A 26658-nucleotide genomic window follows, 5' to 3' on the forward strand; every position below is an offset into this window, starting at 1 on the left:
CACACACACACACACACACCCCTCCTTGAACATTCCTTTGAAGCAATTTTAACACCAACTCTTGGCTCTTTTATTAACTAACAAGTCTAATGAAATATAGAATAAATTCTCATTTCATACCTAACAGTTCTTTCTTTAAATTATCCTTTATTAATTTTGGAAGTCCATCTGTATGTGCCATAGCTTCATCTTGCAGAAGCAGTATAGGCAGTTAAAATTCCATATTTTGTGTATCTGTATGTTTGGCTTTAATTGTGCTCTGCTGACTTTGTGTTCAATTGTATTTTCATTTTTCTTAGGCAAGATAAAATTATTCTTCATTAATGCAAGCAATTGAGGAACAGATTTTATGTCTTCTTATCTGATAGTATCTCTAATTGGGCAAATAAATTATTAAGTCTCTGTGAGGTGAAAGAAAAGAAAGAACTTTAAGGGTTTTGATATTGTTTCTATCCATTTTTAATCCAAATCATAATGACCAACAAAAACAGCATTGGATAACCAGATTCTAGATTTGGTGTTTCTTATACTTTCTGTTTATTCTTTCATGTGTATAATATAGTATGTGTGTATATGTGTGTGTGTGTGTGTGTGTGTGTGTGTGTGTGTGAGTGTGTGTGTGGAGGAAGGGGGCAGGGAAAACAGAAGAGAGAAGAGGGAAGTGGATTCCCTTAAGCCATCTGTGTGCCAAAATGAGTACTGGGAACTGATCTCCAGTCCTCTGCAAGAGCTGTGAGAGCTCTTAATTGACAAGTGATCTCTCCAGAGCCCTGATTAAACTCAGAGAAATTATGGATGTATATTGTCCATGTCTGTCTGCTTCGGCTTTTAATTTTTAAAGCCTTTATCTTGTACAACTATGTTATCTTTCCCTCCCTCTGTAGAATAGTAAACATTATTATTCATAATTTATAACTGTTCTGATTGAATTATAATATTAAGTCTGTAATTAATTCAAATTCTGCTTTCCTATGAAAATTGGAAAACTGAACTTTGACTTTAAATTTTCTGAAATAAACCAACCTTCACAATAAAAACACATTCTGAGCATCAAAGTTCACATAGTTAAGTAAATTATTAGCAAGCAAGCAAGACTGACCAGTGTGGGTTTAAGAAAATAAATAGCTATATCTTTTCTGACTTATGAGCATTAGCATTTCCATTTCCCCAATCTTTCAGGTAAATCAAACTTTATTCTATGGCCTGTGTTTTCACAACTACACTCTGTCTGCTTTTACTCAGCCCAACAGGCATATATGATCACTCTTTTACAACAGCCCCAGATTAAAACAATTCAAATTGTAGCTGGACGGTGATAGTGTATACCACTAGTCCTAGCACTTGGGAGGCAGATACAGTAAGATCTCTGAGATCAAGGCCAACCTGGTCTACAGAACAAGTTCTAGGATAACCAGGACTACATAGAGTCTTCAACCCTATCTTTAAAAAATAAAAGAAAAGGAGAAGGAAAAAGAAAAATAATAATTACAAAGATATATCTATTGAGAACTGTTGTATCACACGGTTTCTTCATTGTAACTTATTTAATGCCAAGTGGTAAAGGATAAACAATAAGTGATTCTTTTCCCTGTGCTCCTTTACTGTCTCTCAATTTATCCATCATAAAAGTTACTAGGAAAATTTATTTAAAAATTAAGTTAAAATGGTAGTTAAAAAGAAAACAATACAGGGTTGGGGATTTAGCTCAGTGGTAGAGTGCTTGCCTAGCAAGCGCATGGCCCTGGGTTCGGTCCCCAGCTCTGAAAAAAAGAAAAAAGAAAAAAAAAACAATGCTCAAAATGTTATAAGACTAAACTTAAACATAGTAATAGTTCATCTTGTATTATGATGTCATCACTGAAGAATCCAGTAATTCATTCTGTAACTACTTCTGTGATGATAAAAAATGACGTTACTCACTAGTGACAAGGAAAGAAGAGAAAGGCATACTTTATCTGGCAGGACATTATCTTGAAATTTTTCTGTTAAAATAAAACTTTTCTGGGCTATTAAAAATCACAAAATTACCTGGAGTATTCACTTCCTGAAAAGCCAGGCCCGATATTGTAACTAACATTTAGACTTCCCTTCCAGCTTTGGTCCGGTGGAGCAGTTCCTCCCAAGTTGCTGTCAAAAGTACATGAAACAACAAATGGTTGATTTTGAAGAAACAAATAATATTGGTAGTGATAACATGTATGTATAAACTCTTTACAAAAAGGTTCAGAGGGGGAACCTGTAGAGACCATATCCAGAGGTTAGGCCAGGCCCCAGGTTGGTGGATTGGGCCACCCACTCATCTCCAAATTTTTAACCCAGAATGGCTCCTGTCTAAAGGAAATATAGGGACAAAGTGAGGAGCAGAGACTGGAGGAAAGGCCATCCAGACACTGCCCTATCTGGGGCTCTATCCTATATACAGACACCAAACCCAGACAATATTGCTGATGCCAAGAAGTGCTTGCTGCCAGGAGCCTGATATAGCTATCTCCTGAAAGGCTCTGCCACAGCCTGACAAATACAGAGTCTGATGCTCACAGCCAACCATTGTACTGAAAATGGGGACCCAAATGGAAGAGTTAAAGAAAGGACTAAAGGAGCTGAAGGGATTTGCAACCCCATAGGACGAATCACAATATCAACCAACCAGACCCTCCAGCCTCTGAGGGACTAAACAGAAGATGGCATTGTCTGGCATCAATAGGAGGAGGGGCCCTTGGCTCTGGGAAGGCTTGATGCCCCAGTGTAGGGGAATGCCAGGGCGGTGAGGTGGCAGTGGGTGGGTGAGGGAGCACCCTCATAGAAGCAGGGGGGGATGACTTTGGGGGCAGGGTTCCAAAAGGGAATAACATTTGAAATGTAAATACATAAAATATCCATTTTTAGAAAAAAAGGTTCCTCATGGAACTTTCATTCTATACAGAATCATAGCCTAGACAAATAAGCAACATTAGTTATAAAGTTGAAGAGGGAAAAAAAATAAAATCCAAAGGGCAGAAGGGTAGCAATAGTCTTGTCACCCTTGATATACTTAGAGAAGCCAAGAATTGAAGATATCCAAAAGAGGGAATATTCATGATTATGATAAGAAATACTGAATTTTTAAAGAAACTGCTGACTACATAGAAAGCACCTATTAAAAAAAATAATGGAGTTATTCAGGTAGAGTCATTTAGTAAATGGAAGTTGGAAACTAGGCAACGAAATACAGATAACACTACCAGCAAATATTAAGTCAATGACTATAGTAGTGGAGACACTTTCCACTGCTATGATTCAGGAAGAGAGCATCATTCTCATTTTACAGGTAAGGAAATAAAATCAGACCAGGAGAACGTAATTTGTGCAAGATCACAATGACTTACAGAGCAGACACAGACGTCTTAAATAGGATAAGCATTTACATCCAGCTACAAGACTATATATACCGTAACAGTCTCTCTGCATCATTATATCCAATTGGATGTACAGGTATGTTCGGAATCCCCACTGCTTCTTCAACAGGAAGTCTGAAGGTATATTCTGCAAGAATCAAGAACATAAGTGAACACTATTAGAGGATATGGGTGAGGGCAAGAGTTTGCAAGAAATACTTGTATTACTACTATAGATTTCTTACATGTTTACAATTAAAGTAAAATTAAGGGTTGCCCAAAAGTCAACTTGTATTTAATCTGGCCTATTTGAGCACCGGTAAAAAGAGTAAGACATTTACATTTTAATGTAAAATAAAATCATGAAGATTATAGACTTTTAAACTAAATACTTTAAATAATTATCTTAAACTTTCTAAGATTATTTTATTTCCCCCAAAGACATTGTGAATTACTATAGAAACTCCAGTAAACTGTAAGCTTGGAAAACTTGTCCAGATCTTCTAAAGCTACATATAACAGGAAAAAATTATAGGATTTTGGGAATTAATTACATTATCCAAATAATAAGACAATATTTTCTTCAGAGGAAGATTAGGAAAGGCTGTCAGACTGATCATTTTAGGTCTAGCTATCAAGCAAGATAGAATAAGAAGGAAACCTTCATTCTCATATCTGAACCAACTTACAAATGACAAGACATACAAAACAACAGTTCTAAGAAATTTTCTTATTATTTATCTGTTTTTATAATTGCTTCTTGAAACAAAAAACTTACCAATATAATTATACAAAGAAATCAGCAAGGATATACTAACTTGATTGATACTACTTGCCTGTTGTGGAATTAGAAATCAACATTGAAAAAATAATTCCAAAATTATTGAATAGTTAAAAATTCAAATAATTTGATTCCCTATTAACTCAAAGAAAACAAGGGAGGCTGCCTACAGATGTCTTATCTCTCTGTTCTCACAGTTCCAAACCCCTAGTCTCATTTCCAGCTCTATAACCAGAATACCCCTGACAGCCCCCTATGACTTACAAACATCACCTGTGGATCCCACAGATCTTCCTCTTTCTAACCTTCCTCTGCCTCATTCATTAATTTGTCCCAGCCTCCAACCCCAAAAGACACCCCTGCTAACCCAAGGGCTTCTCCTTCCAGGACAAAAAGTAGGCTGAAGGGAGACCTACATCTATCCATAAATCCACCTCCAACCCAGTTCATCATTTCTAGCCTCCTGGCAGGAAATCTATTGCAGTCTCCCTTCCTCTCTGACTCCAGTCCAATGAAGAAAAATTATCCACTCCTAACACTCCTCCCCGCTACTTATGCCCCTTATCCAAGTGTCTAATACCAGTGGGCCTTCACTGAGAACACACCAGGCTAGCAGAACAAGGAAGTAGCCACCAACTGTAACAGACAAGCCCAAGCTACCCACATAAGCTATGCCTGCCAGAAAACTAGATGGGGCTCCCTGCACAGTTTTTTTTTCTTTTTCTATTGATCCAGATCCAACCCAAAATCTCAACTGCAGCTCAACAACAGAACATATTTGAGGATATTCCACATCTCCTTGCTCCCATCTCCTGTGGATCCTAAAGATCTTCTCCCTTTTAACCTTGCTCCCCACACTGGCTCTTTCCCAGCCATGAATCCTAGCAGACTCTCCATGCTAACCCACAAGGCCACACCTTCCAAAAACCAGTTAAGACTTTCAGACCTTACCTCTCTATGTTTCCCAAGATCCAATACCCCAGTCTCATCCCCAGCTCTGAAGCAGAACATGGCAGCCTTCCTTATTGTAGCATCCCCTTGCTAACATATGCTGTGAATCCCAAAAGATTGTCCCTTTCTAACCTCCCTCCATTCCTTGTTTTTTTCCATCCCCCAAAACCAACAGGCACTCTATGCTAACCCACAAGTCAGACTTGCCAGAAAACCAGGTAGGCTGCACGCAGGCCTTCTCTCCTCTCTCTATTGCTCCATTTCCCTGAGTCTCATCCCAAACTTTACATCAGAAATCTTTGGCAGCCTCTTCCACCTCTTCTCCCAACTCCTATGGATCTCATAGTTCTTCTATCTTCTAACATTCCTCATCCACTAATTTCTTAATCTCAGCCCAAATTCCAACAGGCACGCTCTGCTAACCCAATGGGCTCTCATTCCAGGACAACAAGTAGGTTGAAGGCAGATTCACCCCTTTCCAAATGCTCCTGCTTCCCAGTTTCATCCCAAGATCTGTAACAGGAAATCTGCTGCTTCCTTTCCCCTCTGATCCGATCCCCAAGGGATTGTAAAGAACTTCTTTACCCCAACTAATCCCAGTATGAGACCCCCAACACCAGCAGGCATTTCCTGTGAACACACCAGATGAGCAGGTCAGAAAAACAGATAACACACTTTCTTAAGGTACAGGGAGGAAACAGAAATCAACAAACAAAACACCCACCCAACAAAGACACATCTGGAAATCAGTACCTAGACCTATAATCATTCCAAACACAGACTAGATATCTGCCAGTGTAAGGACACAATAACAGCCAGGGCAATGTTCCCAGAGGGGCTCAGCTATTCTACCACAGCAGTCCCTGAATATTCCAACAAAGCTGTAGCACAAGAAAAGAAAACATGAAATCAACTTTTAAATTGGTTGAAGATAATACAGATGATCTGCAGATGACAGAAGTTCTTAAAGCGTAAAGTAACACATTTAAAGATATCCAGAAAAATATAGTTGAAAGAAATGAATAAAACTGTTCAAGATTTGAAAATGGAATAGAATCAATAAAGGAAATAAACTGAGGAAGTTCTGGAAATAAAAATTTAAGGAGTTTAAGCAGGAACTACAGAGGAAAGCATCAGTAACAAAATACAAGGGATAAAAGAGGAAATCTCAGGCATTGAAGAAACCTTAGAAGAAATGGATTCATCAGTCAAAAAAAATGTTATAAAAAACTATTGACACAAAATATCCAGAACATCTGGGACACTATAAAAAGACCAAACCTAAGAATATTAGGAATACAGGAAGAAGAATCCTAACTCAAAATATTTCAGAGAAAATATTTTCACCAATAGCCTCTCATAGGCTCTCTTCATGGTGCCAAGTCTAAAGTCCTTTGTATGATCCCTTCCTTCAGTCCTGAAATGTCAACTACAACTGAGGCTGCACCTTCTCTGATGGAGTATCCTGGCCTCTCACAGTGCCAAGCCTCAGCTGCATTTCATGACCCCTTCATGCTTTCAAAACCAGTACCACCTGGATGACTCTTACACATTACCAAGTACAGCTGCAGTAAGAGGTACAACCTTCCCCATCTTTGGAACACAGTTTTTTTGTGCTCTCAGAAAGCACTTCCCAGAAGATTTCACCTCAGTGATGCTGGTCTCTTCTTAATCACCACTAATTTCTTAGCTCCAGCTGGAATATGCCCTCCCCCCACTTTTCTATTACCAGCTTTCTGTTTTCCAACTTCCTCACTGCCTAACCTTGGCTGTCCTGGAACTTGCTTTCAAAATTTGACCTTGAACTCACATCTGCATGTTTCTGTCTCCTGGGATTAAATCCATGTACCAGCACACCTGGACTTAAGCTTTTCTTCACCTAGAACTTGCTCTGTCTCAGGCTTGCCTTGAACTCAGAGATCTGTTTGACTGGGATTAAAGGTGTGCTCTACCATGCTAGGATCTAAACTTAGCTGAGTAGGATCTTGCCACAAAGACTCACACCGTTAATTCAATGTAATATCCTTGAACACAGGATTCAGCTCCATTTCACTTTCTGGTGCCCTTTAATACGCCAACCATATATTTTATGTTTCCTTTTCTCAACTTGCTATGCTTGTTTAAAATGCTCTTCATGAGACTCAGTGAGAGAACAAAGTCTATAATGGGTGTTTCTGAGACTTCCTCTGTCAGTGCAATTAATGAGTCTCTTCACCTTAGACTCAGGTAGACTCTTCTGACAAGGGTAAAAATTAGCCATATTCTTCACCAGAATACCACAAAACAGTCTTTAGGCCACATACTGAAATTCTTCTCCACTCAAACATCTTGGGCCAGGTCAGCACAGTTCAAGTCATTCACAGCAACAAAGACTTTCATATTCCTAATAGGATAGCCCACTAAGCCCCACTTAAGCATTCTATTAAACAAGGACTCAAACCATCCTTGGTCCTGTTCTCTTTCTTTCTTTCTCTTGGCAAGTCCTTCTAATTTTAGCCATGGAGTCTTTACTCCTGAGTGGTCTAGGAAAAACAGCATTCCTCCCAGAGGGCTACACAGAGACCTCCTTGCTGTAGGAACAAAAGGTCTAGACCATGTCGGTTCTGCAGGAATACCTCTTGTAAATGGGACTACCTCTTTCAATACCTGCATCGATAGCTATACTGAGTTCTTGATATCTCCATTCCTGGAGTACTAAAGAGGTGGTTTCACATCTGCTGCACACAGACCCAGGCCTAATAGTAAAGACACAGTTATAGATAGAGGCTCTCTTTCAACTCGGTGGTCTCCGTCGGATTTATCCAGCATTTCTTTAAAAGGGTGGTATAAAGCCTGGGGATTAACATAACCAGAATACAGAAATCTTTTGTCTGGTCTAATACTTGTGTGTGAACACAGAACACGAGGCCGATGGCACAACCCACCATAAATTCTGTGGTGGCATAATGTATGAAGCTTGGTAACCTGGGGAATAGGTAGAGTTGCACAAAGACCAGTAGGACAGTGGGACCTGCCCAGGCAGAGTTCAGGCCCCCTCACTGCCTGTAAAGTAAAACCTATTCCCGATTTTTGAGCCCATCTTCAGGAAGACGATGCGTTGGACAGGGTGATATGTGAGGAGGTAAAAGCAATGTGTTCATAATGAGGGGTTTCTACATCATAGCAGAGTAAGCAATATTTAGTGGCCCTAGGGTTAGAGTCATTCAGCACATGAAAGGTTTTCTTAATAAGATCAGTCAAGGGGCTGGGTCAGGTGGATATTGCGTTGGATTTCCTAAAACATGAGGGGTTATGTTATGAACTGACTGAAGCATGAGGGTCGGGTTGATCCAGAGGCTTTGGTGGCATGATGGCTATTTCTTTGTTGAGTCCCACTGAAGCAGTGGGAACTTCTATCCTGAGCTGGACAGTGAAAAGGAGTCCATCATCATACCAGCATTTATAGTCTCCAGAATTTTCCCTTGAGTCAGCTACAATTAGCCTGCTTCCCTGGTTCAGTAGAGTGTATAAGGAGGGGGTTGCATGCCCCAGATTGACAGGGAGTTAGATGTGGTTTGTAGTTAGTAGCTCTGGTTAGATTTCTCTTGTCTGTGATCAGGTTTCAGGAGGAGGATGGGCCCCAGTAAGTATCTCCAGTAGTCTCACATCCCCAACTACCACAGTAGAAGTCAACACCCCCACACACACCTATTCTGATCTTTCTTGGTAGGCTTGTCCCCGGGGCAGACATAGACTCATTGGAGTATCATGAAGGCGTTACCGTGTATTGGGGAGGCTGCAGCCAATCCCCGAGTCTCCCAGACCCTGGATTGCCCTTAGTATATTTAAGAGTACAGGTAGCTTATTTAAGCTAGTCCCATTGGCCATGGGTATATCCCAAGAGTCTAGTCCCACAGCCAGTTGACATAAGTCAAAGGAAAACTTCGGCCACATGGTGTAAAGGGGGTGATTCTCAGTCACTGTGAATACCTCATTTCCAGTGAGGTTGGAGGTCAGGCTCCAGGTCAGCTTGTCCAGCTGGTGGGGGCTTGTCCCTTTGGATATCACCTCAGCTGGGAGCAGGAACAGGATCAGGATGATTCTCAGCAGGAGAAGGAGTTCCATTTTTCCTGGGCTGTCAAGTGAGCTTGATCTTCAGAGGGTTCTCTGTGGGGGAAACACTCCAATTTCTGTTCCAGGAAAGATGACCAATTGGGAATGGACAGGTAGCTGGCTTTACATGAGAGGTGTGTATGCAGGCTGCAATTCTGTCCATCTTTATGGCCTTTGGCATGGTCAAGGAGTACAATGTAGGGGCCCTTCCACCGAGGTTCTAAAGACTGGGACCAGTGCTGGCAGATGTATACAATGTCTCTGGCTTGAAACTGATGGGGTACTTCAGTAGTCTCTGGAGCATTAAATGCAGATAAATTGGACTGGATTTCTCTCTGAAGCATGTGATAAGCTATTAGCCTTTTTAGGAGCTCATGGTAGCCTTGGTTAGTAATCTCCAAGTCAGGTGCAGAAGCTACCAATGGGGTTCGTTCCTCATAGAGAATTTCAAAGAGGGTCGAATTCAGCTGGTAAGGGGTGTTCCATGTTGGGCACAGGGCCAAGGGAAGGAGCACCAACCAGTCACTGCCAGTCTCCAAGGTCAATTTCATCAAGGCCTCTTTTAGAGTTCCGTTTATCCTTTCTACCTGTCCTGAACTTTGGGTTCGATATTCACAATGGAGTTTCCAATCAATCCCCAAACCCTAAGCAAGTCCGTGACTTACCTGAGATACGAAGGTAGGCCCATTGTCTGATCCTATATATTACCTTAGGTGCTCCAAACCTGGGAAAATCTCTTCTAGTATTTTCTTTGCCACCACCATGGTCGTCTCCTGTTTTGGGGGAAAGGACTCCACCCATCCTGAAAAGGTATCTACAAAAACTAGTAAATATTTGTAACCATATTTCCCAGGCTTGATCTCAGTGAAATCTATTTCCCAAAAGACTCTTGGCCTGCTTCCCCTAGGTCTTTTTCCTTTCCCTACCTTGGTGTGGCAAGCATTCACTTGTTGCCAAACCTGACATCTTTCTACTACTTCTTCTGCCAGGTGCCCCAGGTCCATGATGAACACTCGAGAACCTTTGACAAGCAAGCAGCACAAGTTTCTTGGTGCCCAGATGAGTCCATTGGTACATCTAGGCAAGCAGATCTCTTGCGTGGACCTGAGGGGAAATAACTTTTCCTTCTTGTGTCTTCCATTGTCCATCTTCTTTAAGATAATAGTTAGTGGGTTAACCAGAGATCTGAATTGCTTCCTCTGGGGAATACTGTAGAAGGGGCCAGCCCTTAGTTCAGTTATTTACCCCCCTTTTCTTTGTCTTTATTAGTTGGACCATAACTGTGCCTGGGTCTTTAGTTGCAACCTCTTTCACCATTTTATCCACAAAGTCGTTTCCCCTAGCTATGAAAGTCTCTCCTTTTTGGTGGTCTGGGCAATGGATGATACTTACCTTAAGTGGTTTAAGGAGAGCCTCTAAGAGTACCTCGATCTTAGCTTTGTTCTTAATTTCCTTGCCATGGAATTCCAGAAGCTCCTTCTGCTGGTATATTGCCCCATGCCCATAACGTTGGTGAAAGCATACCTGCTATTGGTGTAGATGTTGATTTTCTTTCCAGCTCCCAGATTTAAGACTTTGGTGAGTGCAATCGCTTCCGTTTTCTGTGCTGATGTTCCAGGGGGCAATGATTCCTCCCAGAGCTCTTGTCACCTGACTACCATAGCCGCTCCAGTCTTGTGCTGCCCATCTAGGAGATGGCTGCTGCTGTCAGTGAACCAGGTCACCTCAGCATCAGGCAGTCGCTGGTCACCCCGTTCCTTTGCCAGGATCTGCTATTAGTCGTGCACAGGTACCTTGGGATCAGGGTCAGGTAATAGAGTAGCCGGGTTGAGAGTTACCAAAGGTGTTAAAGTGCCTGGATCTGAGTTCAGCAACAAAGTCTAGTAGTGGGTCACACGGGTGTTGGTGAGCCACTGGTCAGGTGTTTGTCACACCACACTCTCAAGGGCATGGGGAACTGTCACAGTCAAATCCTGTCCCAAAGTCAGCTTATCTGCATCCTTGACCATGACTGCCACCTCTGCTATTATCCTCAGACAGGCAGGCCATCCAGCTGCTACCAGGCCCAGTTTTTTTGACAGGTAAGCAATGGGGTGTTTCCATGGGCTCAACAATTGGGTGAGCACCCCCTTAGCAATCCCTCAGTTCTTACACCTGTGAGAACTGCTAAAATTAGTAAAACAAATGACAGCTCATGCTAATGAGCTTGTGCACCAATGAGGACACTCCACCATTACCAGTGAGAGTACAAGCTTCTACAGCCATTATGGAAATCAATATGGCAGCTCCTCAGAAAGTTGAGACTTCATCTATCCTTATGACCTAGCTATACCATTCTTGGGCTTATAGCCAAAGGATGCTCCATCCTACCACAAAGGCACTTGGTCTAATCATGTTAATTGCAGATTTATTCAGAATAGGTAGAAACTAGAAACAACTTATAAGTTTCTTAATAGAGTAATGGCTAAAGAAAATGTGTTTACACAGTGAAGTATTACTCAATGTTTAAAAATAATGACATGAAATTTGCAGGCAAATGAATGGAATAAGAAAAAAAATTCCTGAGTGAGGTAGTCCAGACCCAGAAAGATAAGTACAGTATGCATTCACTTATAAGTGGCTATTAGCCAATAAGTATATAATAACCAACCTATAATTCATAGAACCCAAAAGATTAGGTGAAGAACAAGGATCTAGACAGTACACATGGATCTCTCTGAAAGGGGTGATCAGGTATTGGGGAGAGATGAAGTGGAGGAGGGAATGCACGCAGAGATGACTAGAATTGGCCAGCTTTTGGTGGATAGTGTAGAAACCTAGTTCAGGGGAACCTGCCTGGAATCTATGAAGCTGATCCTAACAGAGACTCCTAGTAATGCTATGTTTAAACTGGCTGTCACAAGGAGACATTTCTAAATGCAGGATTGGGTTGAATTCAATTTTCTTGTAGGCGAAGGGACTCCTATAGCAATTCCCAAACAATCTTGGCTGTTGTTAAGACAAAGGGTTGGTTTATGCAAGTTTAGAGTGGATCTCATTTCCAAGGATAGTGAATTTAATGAATATGGAGAAGTCAAGCTGGTGCCTATATGGATCCTTTACCTGTAATTTAGTGTGGGCTACTTAAAGAGCAACATAGACACCAACTCAATCACAAAATCTTTGATCTACAATGTTGTCCTGACTATAAATATGCTAAGGCAATTGTGGCACCAACCAATGTCTGATTTCACTTAAGTCCAATTCCAATAGAGAGAACCCATTTCCCACACTGCTAGAGTGACCAAGAACAAGAGACTAGATAACCAAGAAACATAGGATAAAAACAACATTATTGAAAGAAGAAGATGAAGAAGAAAGAAGAGGAGGAGAAGGAAGGAGGAGGAAGATGATGATGGTGATGATGATGGAGAGGAGGGGAGAAACAGCAGGAGGAGGAGGAGGAGAAGGAGGAGGAGGAGGAGGAGGAGGAGGAGGAGGAGGAGGAGGCGGAGGAGGAGGAGGAGGAGGAGGAGAAGAAGAAAGACTCCTAAAATAAATTCTGCTATATTCATAAATCAGTGCCTTATCTAGTCATTGGCAGAGAAATTTACTCTGACAGCAGATGGGAAGTAATACAGAGACCCAGAGCCAGACATTATGTAGAGGAAGTCTAAGTGGGAGTTCTCCATCAAATCCCTCCCCTCAGAGCTCAGAGAATTCCATGGAAATATGAACTAGAGAGGTTGGAGAACAGCAGAACAAGGCCCTCAGAAGCAACTAAGTAGGTGCATGTGACCTCACAGAGTGAAGCCAAAAGCACGAGGCCCAAATGGCTCTGTCCTCAGGACTTCTGAGTGTATATATCTATATCTATATCTATATCTATATCTATATCTATATCTATATCTATATCTATATCTATATCTATATCTATATCTATGTCTATATCTATATCTATGTCTATATCTATGTCTATCTATATATATACATATATGGCATATATATATATATGGTTATTAGTTTAGTATTTTTATGGGACTCCTGACTATGAGAATAAGTGGATCTTTGACTCTTGGAACTCTTTTCTTCTTGTTGGGTTGCTGTGTCCAACTTCTATATGATAGATTTTGCTGCATCTTTTTATACATCTTTTTATACATTTGGTTGTTATCTGTTAGAAACCTATTCTGTTCTAATAAGAGACAGAAAGGTAGTGGATCCAGAGAGGAGGAGAGGTGTGGAGGAACTGGGAGGAATAGATGTAGGGGAACTATTATTAAACTATTATTGTATGAGAAAGGAATCCAGTTTCAATAAAAGGAAAAAAATTAAAAAAAACATGCATTTCTAAATAAATTGTAGTTCAAAACTGAACCAAAAATGTTAAAGTACGTACAACTGAATAAAAAATGAAAATAATATGTCAAACGTTGTAAGACGGTGCTAAAGCAGTAAACAAAAAACAGCTGGAGTATTAAAACATCGATTTTAGAAAAGAAGGATTTTAAAGAAATGGACTCAGATTCTACCTGATATTGTGGAAGACAAATAAAAAAAGGAAAATAAGCAGGAGAAATGATATAAACATCAGAGTAGAAATCCAAGAAACACAAAGCAACTATACAACTAGAGATAAAAACATGTCTCTAGCCTGGCAACTTTTATTAAATAGAAAAAAATTATTGAAAGACCCAAACTACCAACACCCACCCAACACCAGTTGGAAAATAAGCCAAAAACTTAAAAAAGCCAGTTTGTAACTTTTAAAACTCATGTGTGTGTGTGTGTGTGTGTGTGTGTGTGTGTGTGTGTGTGTGTGTGTGTGTGTGTGTATAATACGGTAGTGGGGGGAGGGTGGGGAGGGGAACACCCATAGAGAAGGGGAAGGAGGAGGGGCTAGGGGGATGTTTTCCCAGAAATCCGGGAAAGGGAATAAAAATTGAAATGTAAATAGGAAATACCCAAGTTAATAAAGATGAAAAAAAACCCAAAAAAACCAAATACAATATTTTATGTAATATAATTTCTCTTACTCTGACAGCAGATGGGAAGAAAAATAGAGACCTACACCCAGGGAATAATTATAGTCGTACCTTGTTACAAGATCATTACTCTAATATCATGGTACAAAATTATAAGAAGGTGGTAACAAATTAAGACTGTAAACCAAAATATTGTCAAAGAAAATTTAGTACTAATCTTATATTATTTAAAATCACAATACATTTGGATCAAATTATGGTTTATTGTAACACTCATAGCTGTTTTTGAATTAAGGAAATCAATATGTTATAACAAAAGTAAGAAAAATACTTAGATTAATATCTCAATACACAGAAAAATGATATTCTGGAAAACACTCTTGTCACATTAGTGGGAAAGTAGCCTTTCTCAGATGTTAAAATATCTAGAGCTAAAATGATATTTAAGAGGTTACTGGGTGCCTTTCTGTTATAGGAAAAATGAGGACATCCATTGTAGTTCTACTGGAGATGCTGACTAGTATAATAAATAAGGGAAGAAAAAGAAACACAACATGATCATACTATAAACAAAAAGATCCATTTCCATTTGCAAATAATGTCATCTTTATAAAAACTAACAAAACTACAGAGGCTTAGAGCTGATTAGTCGAATCAGTGAGTTTGTAGAATACAAAATAAATGCATTTCCTATACAATAGCATGTGTCTATTAATAATGAGAAATTAAAATTCAGTTTTAAAATATAAATTACAAAGTTATAATTCTTGCGTATGACCATGGATATGTCTGATAAAAAATGATGTCTACAATGTAAGTATAGACCATTCCTGAGAGAAATTTCTCCCTGCATTAATATACAAATTTCATTCACTCTCAAATTCCAAGGAAATTTGTTTTGTTTTGGGTCTTTTTTGTTTATTTTGTTTCATTTTGTTCTCAGAAATTATCTAAAGTGTGGTGAGGTGGCTCAGTGGGTTAGGGCACTTGTTCCAAAGCCTGATCAACAAATTCAGTACCTATCAGGTACATAATGGAAGGAGAAAACTATGTCCAAAAAAGTTGTTCTCTGTCTGCCATCCTAGCACAGGAGGACAAACATGCACATGCACGCATGTGTGCACATATACATATACTCCCACATTATCACAGTAGAACAAATATTCACATGCATGCACGTTCATGGCTGCATGCACAAGCATGCACCCACATACACACACAAAATTAAATAATGCAAACTTTTAAAGCACTTCTGCATATAGGGGTGCATACCTTCAATACCAGCACTCTGAGAGCAGAGACAAGAAGATCTCTGTGAGTTCAAGGTCAGCCTGGTCTATATAGAAAGTGTTTACAATAGCCAGTGAAACAGGGAGACCCTGTGTCAGGAAAAAAGTCAGGTAATTTAAACTAGTTTTAAAATTCATATGGTGAAGGACCAAAAATCCACAATAGTTTTTTTAAAAGAGGTCCCATACTTATGTACATATGAGAAACACTAATTGAATTCAGTTGGTTATTAAATAAACATTTAAAAAGGTAAATATGGTGGCACATGCCTTTAATCCCAGCACTTTGGAGGCAGAGGCATAAGGACCTCTCTGTTAGCTCGAGCCCAGTCTGGTCTACAGTTCGAGGACAAACATTGAGAGCATGTTTCAAACAACAAAGAAGCCAAAATCATGAAGTTGGGAGGAATGACCCAGAAGAAAGTCTAGGCTCAGAAAAGTTGGGAGAGGGATAAATATAATCAAAATACATTGTATGTATATATGAAATCCTCAATTAACATATGGAAAATATACTGCAAGAAGAAGAAGAATTTGAGGATTTGACTTCCTATTAGAACACAGAACTAAACAGTATCACCACACTAACTATTGACAAGGTTATAGCAATTGAAATTTTCCTTAAAATATTATACACTCAACATTGTATTTTTCTCCTTAATTTTCAAGTATTTTCACAAGGAAAATACAAGCAAATTACATAAATTACATAAAAACATATACACATCCATTATAGAAGCTTCTAAACAGAAACAACTCAAATGCCCAGCAACAAGTACATGGGTAAACTAGGGCATAGCCAATCAATGCAATAATAGAAACAAATAAATGAAAACACATACCAGCATATCTGGATCAAGAAGAATTGCTAATGTTTCAAGAGTAGATCATCGATCGCCTAGAGATGGGTACTGAGGAAGTAACAATTGCAAGAAAGGGAATAAGAGGAAACTGTCTGAGGAGGTAGTGGTTATAGTCATTACTTTATTGAAGAGATAGACAGTTTCACATATACCCAAAAATTTTACATTTAAGGTAACTTTTTTGCTTTTTAATTTTTCATATTTTCATTATGTGAGACAGGGTCTCTCTGTGTAGTCTTGGCTTTTCTGGAACTCTGTAGACCAGGCTGGACTCAAAACTCACAGAGATCTGCCTGCCTGTGCCTCCCAAGTGCTTGGATTAAAGGCCCTTTAAATTAACCTTTAAAAACTCATTTTAAAAAAAGAAAGAAATTTATGACTAAACAAAATCATTAGGTCATTTAGAAATATGACTTATAAGATTAAAATAGCACATTCTTTTAATTATAAATATCAAGTTTTCTAAACCTTCATCCTGCTTTGAAAAAAGGAAAGTCAGCCAATACCTTCTTCCCATGTCTACATCTGGTGGAAGTTTAAAACCAAAATAATACAGGAGAAAGTACATATTTCCCAGCAATCAAGATCCAAATGATGGAAAGTCATATCTAATTTTAGTTCTGTTGTAATACTTATTATAATGTGTCCTTGCTTTTGTACACCTAGAATAGCAAGGAATGTTTTACAGGAGTAAACTGACAGATCTCCCCATTACCTTTAGCTGGATAACCTGGAGTGAGTGGGTCACCTGCCCCATTCAGATTTAAGACATTTCCTCTCTGGGCTGCAGCTCCAGGAAGGTTCCATCCTTTGGGATATGGCTGTACACCAGGGGCAAAGTAGTCAGCTGGATCAGAGTACAGAATGATTCCCATGGCTCCAGCTAGCATGGCATTTTTGACCTGTAAGAACAATATGTAACATGATGCAGGAACACAAATGACTGGCCTGTTCTTACAAAAGTACTTTAACACCTGCTTTGGACAGTGTTCATATATGTTTGCTATCTTTGCCTTCAAACTAATTTCCTTCTTGCTAAACTTAATAAATGATCACTTATCTTAAAAAATCCTAACTAAATGATCTCTGTTATGAAGTGTTCCTGTCATTCCCAAAACTTCAAAATTGAAGTCTCCCTTCTTGTTTCTACTTACTATTGTATATATTGTAGAATGTGAATAATGCTATATTCTTAAACGACGAACACCAAATCTTACATTATTGAGTAAGCACTTTACAAATACTTATGTAAATAAACAGGTCTTCAACTCTGTCTAGAAAAGACACAGTGTGTCTGTCAAAAGTGATTTTGTAAGCATCTAAACATCTGCATTTGTTAAAAATATGAAACTTTATCCAGTGAGAAATCTGAATCATCAGAAGTGAAGCAGAAGGCAGGTAGGTCGGTAGCTCTCACTCTTGGCTCTCGCATATGCGTTGCAATATTAAGAAAGCACCCAGCCATGCCAGTGTCCCAGCCTTCTGGAAAGGCAATTGATTATTTCCTCAAAGCTCTGAAAGAACATTTTTATAATCTATATAACAAAAATTACATACAAATACTTACAGAATATTAAAATGGAATTATTTATAGCAACATATTAAAGTCCAACTAAGGAAAATATTTATTAACAGGAAAATGATTAGCTAAATTGTTTATTGGTTCTGAAAATATCATGTCCACATTTAAATTAATGAGGCATTTAATAAATAGTCAGACAGAAAATACTAATGTCGGTTTGCTACTGAGACGCTTTCTAGGACAGAAGAGGATACTAAGAAGAACTCTGTCAGACTGGTGTTATTAACATTCCTATTCTACTCATGAGGACACCGGCATAGAGGGAGAAAATGACATTGAAAAGGTCTAAAGACCCAGTGCCCCAGACTAGGCCTGAGCCAGGTGCAAAGTTAGCATCCCAACCCCTGAGCTGCTACTGTGCAGTCCTCAGCGTGTTAACATGGTTAGGCCATGAAGAGCTGAAGGAGAACACTGTTACAGAACACACAGATGATCGAGGCCTCTTTAAAGTTTAATGACAATAACTGCACAAAGTGTACATATGCACAAATTTAGAATTCAAAGAATTTAATCAGGAAAGAGTGACTAAAATTGATTATGTCTGGAGAAGTAAGTTGGGGGATACAGAGCAAATGTTCCTTTTAACTGATATAGATTTCCTCTTTTCGATTTTTAAAAAGCAAATACTACTTTTCCAACAAAAAGAATTTTCTTTCTGGAAATATTGAGTTATATAAAACTCAAGTCTTCTGTGTATCCATGGAGAACAACCAAAAAATAAACAAAATTAAGAGCAACTTCAGAGAGTGACTATACTGACAATTTATACTTGTGAGATTGAACCCTCTCCCCTTTCTTCTAGAAAAAAAAGAATACTGTACTTTGTTTCCTCTAAAGATTTTCCCATATCTTGCAATAACAATCTTGCCAGTGCAGTTGATGTGCATCTCTCTTTCTAGTTTGAAGAAGTCCTCAGTACGAGCATAGTTGACATACACAAGCTCTCCCTACAGGGAAATGGGAAAGATATGTATGCTGTTACCTTAAAGAAAAATATAAATAAGTTCATTCTTCAAACTGTATTGGCAGTGTTCTGTCCTTATCTGGGATGAAATACCACTTCGAGCTCATATCAATTTCTTTTAAATACTTCAAAAAGTACATTAGGGAGCAGAAAAAGATATTTTAAATAGTTGATCTCAGAAGGAAATATTAGCAAGAAACAGAGGCTGCTTTGACAATCCCAACTGTGTGTTTGCATTTTAGGTTTTGTCTTCTATTTTTCAAAATTTTTAAGTAGTTTTCTTTCATACAGCATATTCTAATTACAAGTTTCCCTCCCCCTACTATTTCCAGTTCTTCCCCACCTCTCCTCCCATGTAGATAGATCCACGTCCTTTCTGTCTCTCCTTTGAAAACCGACAAGCATCTAAGGAATAGTAACATAAGACTCAATAAGATAAAATAGAACAAATAAATAAGAATGGGATAAAAAAACAGCAAAAAAGCCAAAGAAAAGGCACAAATAGATGCAGAGACACATGTATTCGTAACACAGGCATTGTAACGAACACAAAACCAGAAACCATAGTATACATTGAAAGGACCTGTAAGGTTTGTGAAAAAGAAAAGTCCTAGCTTACCATTGCCAGACAAAGAACCTCCTAAGACCCAGTTGAATTTGTTTTGCATCCCCCATCTACTACTGGGCATGCAGCCAACCTTAAGTGTGCTTTGTTTCCCCAGTGAGTCTTTCACAAGAAAAAAACATTTTTTTTTTCATTTGAAAGTGGCTACCAATTGGAGATGGTTCCTGAAATGCCAAATGTTCACTTTCCAACTAAAAAATTATTTTAAGAACATCCATAGTATGAGTTACAAAGATGGATACATAAAAATCATTTAAAATTTGCAATATAAGTGGGGAGAGCTGCTGAAAGCATCTGTTGCTTTCCCTGAACTTCGAGCCATACCTTTTAGGGCATTTGTTTGCTTTGAATTTTCTTTTCCTTACAGTCTTTTCTACAACTAAAATTGAAAGTGTTAATTAAAATTTTAAGATGTTCATAATATTGAACATCAAATAATGAATACATATATTTGGTCTCCATGTGAAGTCTCCTTAGTCATATTTCTCTACACAAGCTTTCATATGCAAAGAAATTTGCATGTTTAAAAATATCCTTTTTTACCTCTGGCATCCCATGGGCTGAAAATGCATTATATGGTGGTACGATGTTTGTGACATTCTCATATCCATCTGGTGGTGGCTCAAGGTATGATGTTTTAAAAATCTAGCAAGAATTCAAACATGTCGTGTTACATAGACTAATCCAAGATCACAGATAAGGTACTGCCCGTCTTGCCCCCTCAGTTATTAAGATTGCATATTGTAAGACGAGTCTTTGAAATTAAATAGATAAACCCTACTCACAACAATGAGTGGGTTTTACATCATCATGCATTTCCAGTGATTTCCTAGAACTCTCTTACCTTGCTTTCCATTTCATTAGGTTAAACTTATTCTCTTCTTTGGCTCATATATGAATTCCTCCAGGAAGACTTTCCATCTCCTCTTTAGTCTAAAGGACTGATTACTGTATAGATCAGAAACCTTAGTTCTCTCTTCCCAGCTACTGATTTTAAATGATGTGTCCCTTTGTCTGCCTCACCTTACATAAAGAAAAAGGGCTATATATTTAAGATGTTCATCCTGGCCTGAAGAACTTTACCATACTTAACACAAATAGACAGGGAAGAGTTTGCAGGATATCAACTTTTCTGAATTAAATAATTGGTACTGCACTAATAACAAGGTTTTTTTTTTTCATCTTTATTAACCTGGGTATTTATTTACATTTGGATTGTTATTCCCTTTCCCAGTTTCAGGGCCAACATCCCCCTAACCCCCCCCTTCTCTATGGGTGTTCCCCTGCCATTCCTCCCCACATTACCGCACTCCCCCCAACAATCACATTCACAGGGGTTCAGTCTTAGCAGAACCAAGGGCTTCCCCTTCCACTGGTGCTCTTACTAGGCTATTCATTGCTATCTATGAGGTTGGAGCCCAGGGTCAGTCCATGTCTTTGGGTAGTGGCTTAGTCCCTGGAAGCTCTGGTTGGTTGGCATTGTTGTTCATATGGGGTCTCAAGCCCCTTCAAGTTCTTTCAGTCCTTTCTAATATTCCTTCAACGGGGGTCCCGTTCTCAGTTCAGTGGTTTAATGATGGCTTTCGCCTATGTATTTGCTGTATTCTGGTTGTATCTCTCAGGAGAGATCTACATCCGGTTCCTGTCAGCCTGCACTTCTTTGCTCCATCCATCTTATCTAGTTTGGTGGCTGTATATGTATGGGCCACATGTGGGGCAGGCTCTGAGTGGCTGTTCTTTCTGCCTCTGTTCTAAACTTTGCTTCCCTATTTCCTCCCAAGGATATTCTTGTTTCCCTTTTAAAGAGGTAGTGAAGCATTCGCATTTTGGTCATCCTTCTTGATTTTCATTAATAACAAGTTTCTAATGTTACTTGGCTCTGCAGTCTAATCTACAAAGAAGCAAGAAGCAAGCAATGAACTAGGTATGGCTGTGTACGCCTTTTAATCCCAGAACCCAGGAAGCAGAGACAAGAAGATTGCCACGAATTTGGAGTCAGTTTGGTTCATGCAGCAGATTTCGGCCCAGCAAGAGCTAAAATGTGAAACTCTGTCACAAAGGCAAAGTACAAGCCAGACATTACAACATATAAAAGCTACCAATGATGCTACATCACCTCAACTCCATGTTCATCCACAATGGATACATAGTTTGCATTTGTCTCATTTGGGTAAGACAAGAGAACATCATAATGAACCAGGTTGACTGAATCTAATCCGAATTTCTTCCACTGTGTTTGGATTTTCTTGGCAAGTAGTAAATTTTGTTCCGTTCCTGCCAGATGGGGAAGTTTTGTAAAGGAACTAAAATGAGAGGAATAAAAGTAAGAGTTAAGAGAGCAGGCAGTCAAGTATCAATTAAGTGTCAGACATAGAAAAACCTTACTTGGATATATTAATCTTTTAGACATGTCTATTTTTTTAAAAAATATATTAAATTCAGGTTTATGGGGCTGGTGAGATGGCTTAGCAGTTCAGAACAGTGTCTGTTCTTTGAGACATCCTGAATTCAATTCCCAGCAATCACATGGTCCAGGCTCACAGCCATCTCTAACGGGATCTGATGCCTCCCTTCTGGTGTGTCTGAAGATAGCGACACTGTACTCAGATATATAAAATAAATAAATGTCTCTTTAAAAAAAAAGAGGCAGGCTTATTGGGAAGCTACTCTCTGGCAGGCAAGTTCTCTGGACCCAAGGACTGAAGCCAGGGAAATTCCCATGGGGAACAGTGGGGAAGGGAGAGAGAAAAACAGATAAAGTGTATACACACAGAGAGAGAACAAAAGAAGAGAGAACTAGACTATTTAAAGTAGTTAAACAACTACAACTACAATTTCCATTTTATTTTCCTTCTAGAAAGAACATTGTTCACTGTAAAAAAAAAACAACAAAAAACAAAAACAAAACAAAACAAAACAAAAAACAGTAGGACAGGACCAAACATGAAAAGAGCCCTTTAAAAGTGTCACAGCTCTGTAGCAAGGATGCAACACTCTGGTGTTTATGAGTGACATTGGGGGGGGGGAGTCTTAATGTTTGCTCAGCACCAACCAGGAGCTCTATATTTGGCTGAGGTTTCATTGAAATTAAGGTCCATGGACTTTTGTATTCTCATGACATGAAAAGCACAAATCTGCTGATCTGCTTTGGAGGATATTTTCATAGTTCTGGGTGTAAATCATCCATAGCATCTTAATGACCTGAGAAACATGGTTATTGGTGAGATTTATTCTGCTTTAGATGAATAAGAGGTTTAAAGTCTCTTTTCTCTCCCACTTACATCATTATGGAAAGAATAGACAATTTCGTAAATTAGTTTTAAAGATAACAAAGATAACCCCTTGCCAAGCAAACCAAACCACTCCAAAGACATGGACACGAAGATGAATTTTCACTGATAACCTAGTACGTGTGCTTTCATAGTTCACCTCCGTCCTCACAACCCTTCCTTCTTTCCATTACTTTACAAATAAAGGAACTGGGAAAGTAATTCATATTTATATAGTTAATAAATACTTGGGCTAGAGCCTAAAATTATAACTCCCTGATTCATAGAAATAGTATTTCTCAATAGTCAATGTGACCTTGTTACACCATTGCTTATGATGCTATGACAATCATGTGTGTTCTAAACTATAATGCTCAAGCCCCAAGCTGCATCTGCTCCATCCCTCCACCTTTCACCAACATTCGCTGTGTCTGTGCTCAACAGCAGTGTCCCTCCACCCTTCATCAACATTCGCTGTGTCTGTGCTCAACAGCAGTGGCTATTCCCACTCCCTTCCCTTTCCAACCTTTCTACACTTTGCAAGAGGCCTTCCTGCAAGACATAATTATTTCTTTGTGTACTTGAATAATTACCTAGCCTATCTGCAAATTATCGTCGACCCACAAAACCTTAAAGCTCTAGAAAGCTTTCTTTCTCCTCATTCCTAAGTGACAACTACAGGCTGCATGTGTTTAATGTATCAAATATTTCTTTTAAAAGGTAAAAATGAGTTAAGACAAGTTATCCTATAACTAGAGGGAAAAACATTGAGGTTAGGTTTATTTAATTTCTACTTTACATGATTATTGGAATTTTATTGCTGTGAAGACACATCATGACCAGGGAAACTTTTATGAAGGACAATATTTAATTGGTGCTGGCTTACACTTTCAGAAGTTTAATCCATTATCATCATAGAGGGAAGCAAGGCAGAACCCAGGCAGAAATTATTGTGGAGAAGGAGCTAAGAGTTTATCCAAAGACTGCAGAAAGGGACTGGATTTACACACTGGGCAGAGCTTGAGCACAGGAGACTTCAAAGCCCATCCTCATAGTGACATACATCCTACAACAAGGCCATACCTCCTAATAGTTCCACTCCCCAAAGGGCAAGCTTTCAAACACGAGTGTATGGGGGACAGCCTTATTCAGACCACCCACTACGGGTAGGATTTCTTGTTTTGTTTTGTTTTCAATTTGGCAACCTGGAGTCATCTGGATCAGGGACTCTCAACTAAGAAATTGCCTCCATCAGACTGGAGTTAGTTCTGTGGTGTATTTTCTTGACTAATGATTAATGTGGAATGATTAATGTGGGAGAAGGACACCAGCCACTGTGAACAGTGCCATCCCTGGGTAGGTGGTCTTGGAATCAATAAGAAGCAAACTGAGCAATCTAGGGGGAGCAAGCTGGCAAACCTCACTCATGGTTTAACAGAAACCTGGTTTCTGCTACCAGGTTCCTCCCTTGAGTGCCTTCCCTGACTTGCCTCAGTGATGGGTTATGTCCTGAGAGTTCTAAGGTGAAGAAAGTCCTTCCTCCCCAAGTGACTTTGCTAAAGGTGTTTATCACAGCAATAGAAATCTATCTACGATGACAGTTCATTGTTGTGTTACATTTTACAATGGACAAATATTATTTTTGCAATAAGAAAAATGTCAGTGTATTTGTTTAAATAGAGTTGGGGAGGGTTGGTCATGTGCTTCTCATCTTTTAGAGGGCTCAGTGAAATGAAACAAAGAAATGAAAATGAAAAAGAATAAAAGAAAAACAGAGTAACATAGTCATGGTCCAAATTGAATAGAATTTAGGTAATGTTCAAGTAAGATACAAATGCACAGCATTCTCTCTTGCATTTCCTTCAACAGCTTCTCTCAGATTTCATGAAGCACGAGTGTATCTCACATCTCTTCTTAGACTAATGACCAGAGAGAAGAGAGATCCTAGTAGGACACATGGTTTATTTACTATACTACATCTGTAAAATCTCTGAAATTGTAGGATTTGAAGCTATACTTTGTTTAAATTATAATTCAATAAATCTGATTTTCTATTCTGAAGTAGCCTGAACACATTAACTTATTGTAGTCACTGCCTTCAAAAAGAAGTTGAAGAAGCTGGAGCGATGGCTCAGTGGTTAAGAGCAATGATAGCTCTTCCAGAGGTTCTGAGTTCAATCTCAGCAACTACATGATGGCTCACAACCATCTATAATGAGATCTGATGTCCTCTTCTAGTGTATCTGAAGACAGCTACAGTGTACTTATATATAATAAATAAATCTTAAAAAAAGAAGTTGAAAAGTTTATATTATTGTTGTGAATTAGTTCAAGTGCTTAAACAATAAATTGTATTTGCAAAATCTGGAAAAATGTAAGACAATCACACCCAGAAATATCTATCTCCTTTCTACTAAGTCATGAGTCTTCCAGTGTCCTAACTCTTCCCTACAGAAAGTGTTACAGAAAGGGGTTTGCAGAAGAATAAGATTTTTCTGATTAAGACCAGAATGCTGATTAAATACATACACAAGGAACAAAACAATGCCACTCAGTTCTAGTTCAAGGTCACATGAAGGTGTAACGTCTGTAAATACATCAAGCAGATACTTTTCTGTAGTTAGAGAGAAGAAAAGGCTTCTTTACAGCATGCCATGATTTCATCTCCAGTGGTATAGAGGCATTTTAAAGATCAATGAAGTGATGAGCCATTTATACTTTACCAAATCTTAACACACTTGTTCATGCGATAAACACTATTTCTAAGATAAAAATACAAAAGAAACTTACCGAAGAAATGATCTAATATTTTCAGCTTTCATTTCAGACAGGAGTTTCTGTTGTATACTTTGATGATAACCAGATGAAGTAGTTGTTTCTTTAAGAGGCTTAATAAACCAACCTGGGGAGTGGAATTATAGTTACACACAAACAAAACGCAGGTTTACACACATAAAAGCACACAAACATGTGCAAACTGATTGCTTCTGACTATTAAAGGAGACACCAAATAAAGAAAAAGAACATAATGATACCTAACCAACAGATCATTGTGAAGGCTCGGGGGGAAACAACAACAACAACAACAACAACAAACTAATTGAAGAAAACTTTTAAAATCCCCATACACGATACAATAGGTTTACTCAAGAACTGTTCTTTCTCTTCTGCTATGAATACACGAAGCAAGGCATGTCAGCTCTCCCTTAGAATATAGTTCATAAACAGCCCCTGACACAGAAGGAGCACTCCAAAAACAATCATGTAAAACAATGTTTACAATCCATAATTACTTGGAAATTAAGTCATTTTTTTCCCATTTCCATAGACAGTGACAGCCATAGTAATCTCATCAGACCACAGCAGTAGTCTACACTCATTACTTAATAAAGTTGAAATCTGACCAAAATGCATTGCATTCGCTCTCTACTTTGGCTGTATTCTTTTAGGAACTCCTTAGAACACATCCCAGCCCTCCACCCTGGGCTTCTCCTCCCTGTGATGAGGTCTCATTGCCCCTGCTTTCACACTTACCCACAGTAAAGCCCATGATGAAGGAGGCCAGCACCGCAGTAATGCACACTCCTAGGCCCCGGAGTTGCCTAGGTCTGGCCATGCCTTTTTGGGTCAGAGAGTGCCTCTGACTGCAACTGCAGGCCTGGGGTCTGCAGATGGATAGCTAAAATGAGTACAGGGATTTTGCAAAGATCCAGAGAGTATGGGAAACTCTAGAGAGTCAACTGGAAGCCCCAGGGGAACAGGCTGCTTCCGGTTCAGACTTCCCGCAGAGGAAGGCAGGGCAGCAGGCAGAGCTGCTACAAAGAGCTCTGATTATTTTCTGAAGACACCAATCACAGCGTTTTGTCAACAGCATCCCAAGAATGGAATTTTCTTTCTCTCTCTT

At 39.0% G+C, this 26658-nt stretch overlaps 1 protein-coding gene across 1 annotated transcript in view; it reads right to left on the minus strand.

Moving 5' to 3' along the window:
- The window catches only part of Naalad2 (N-acetylated alpha-linked acidic dipeptidase 2), a 68481-nt gene that overhangs the window by 36322 nt on the left and 5501 nt on the right, over positions 1 to 26658 (minus strand). The window contains exons 4-11 of the mRNA XM_032909755.1: positions 26289 to 26419; positions 25545 to 25656; positions 21602 to 21788; positions 20029 to 20130; positions 18718 to 18843; positions 17030 to 17216; positions 3429 to 3522; positions 2029 to 2127 (exon numbers count right to left, since the gene is read on the minus strand). Coding sequence (XP_032765646.1) covers positions 2029 to 2127; positions 3429 to 3522; positions 17030 to 17216; positions 18718 to 18843; positions 20029 to 20130; positions 21602 to 21788; positions 25545 to 25656; positions 26289 to 26419 — 1038 coding nt within the window. The remainder of the gene's footprint in view (positions 1 to 2028; positions 2128 to 3428; positions 3523 to 17029; positions 17217 to 18717; positions 18844 to 20028; positions 20131 to 21601; positions 21789 to 25544; positions 25657 to 26288; positions 26420 to 26658) is intronic.

This window comes from Rattus rattus, chromosome 8 (assembly GCF_011064425.1).
Source record: "Rattus rattus isolate New Zealand chromosome 8, Rrattus_CSIRO_v1, whole genome shotgun sequence".
Lineage (NCBI taxonomy): Eukaryota > Metazoa > Chordata > Mammalia > Rodentia > Muridae > Rattus > Rattus rattus.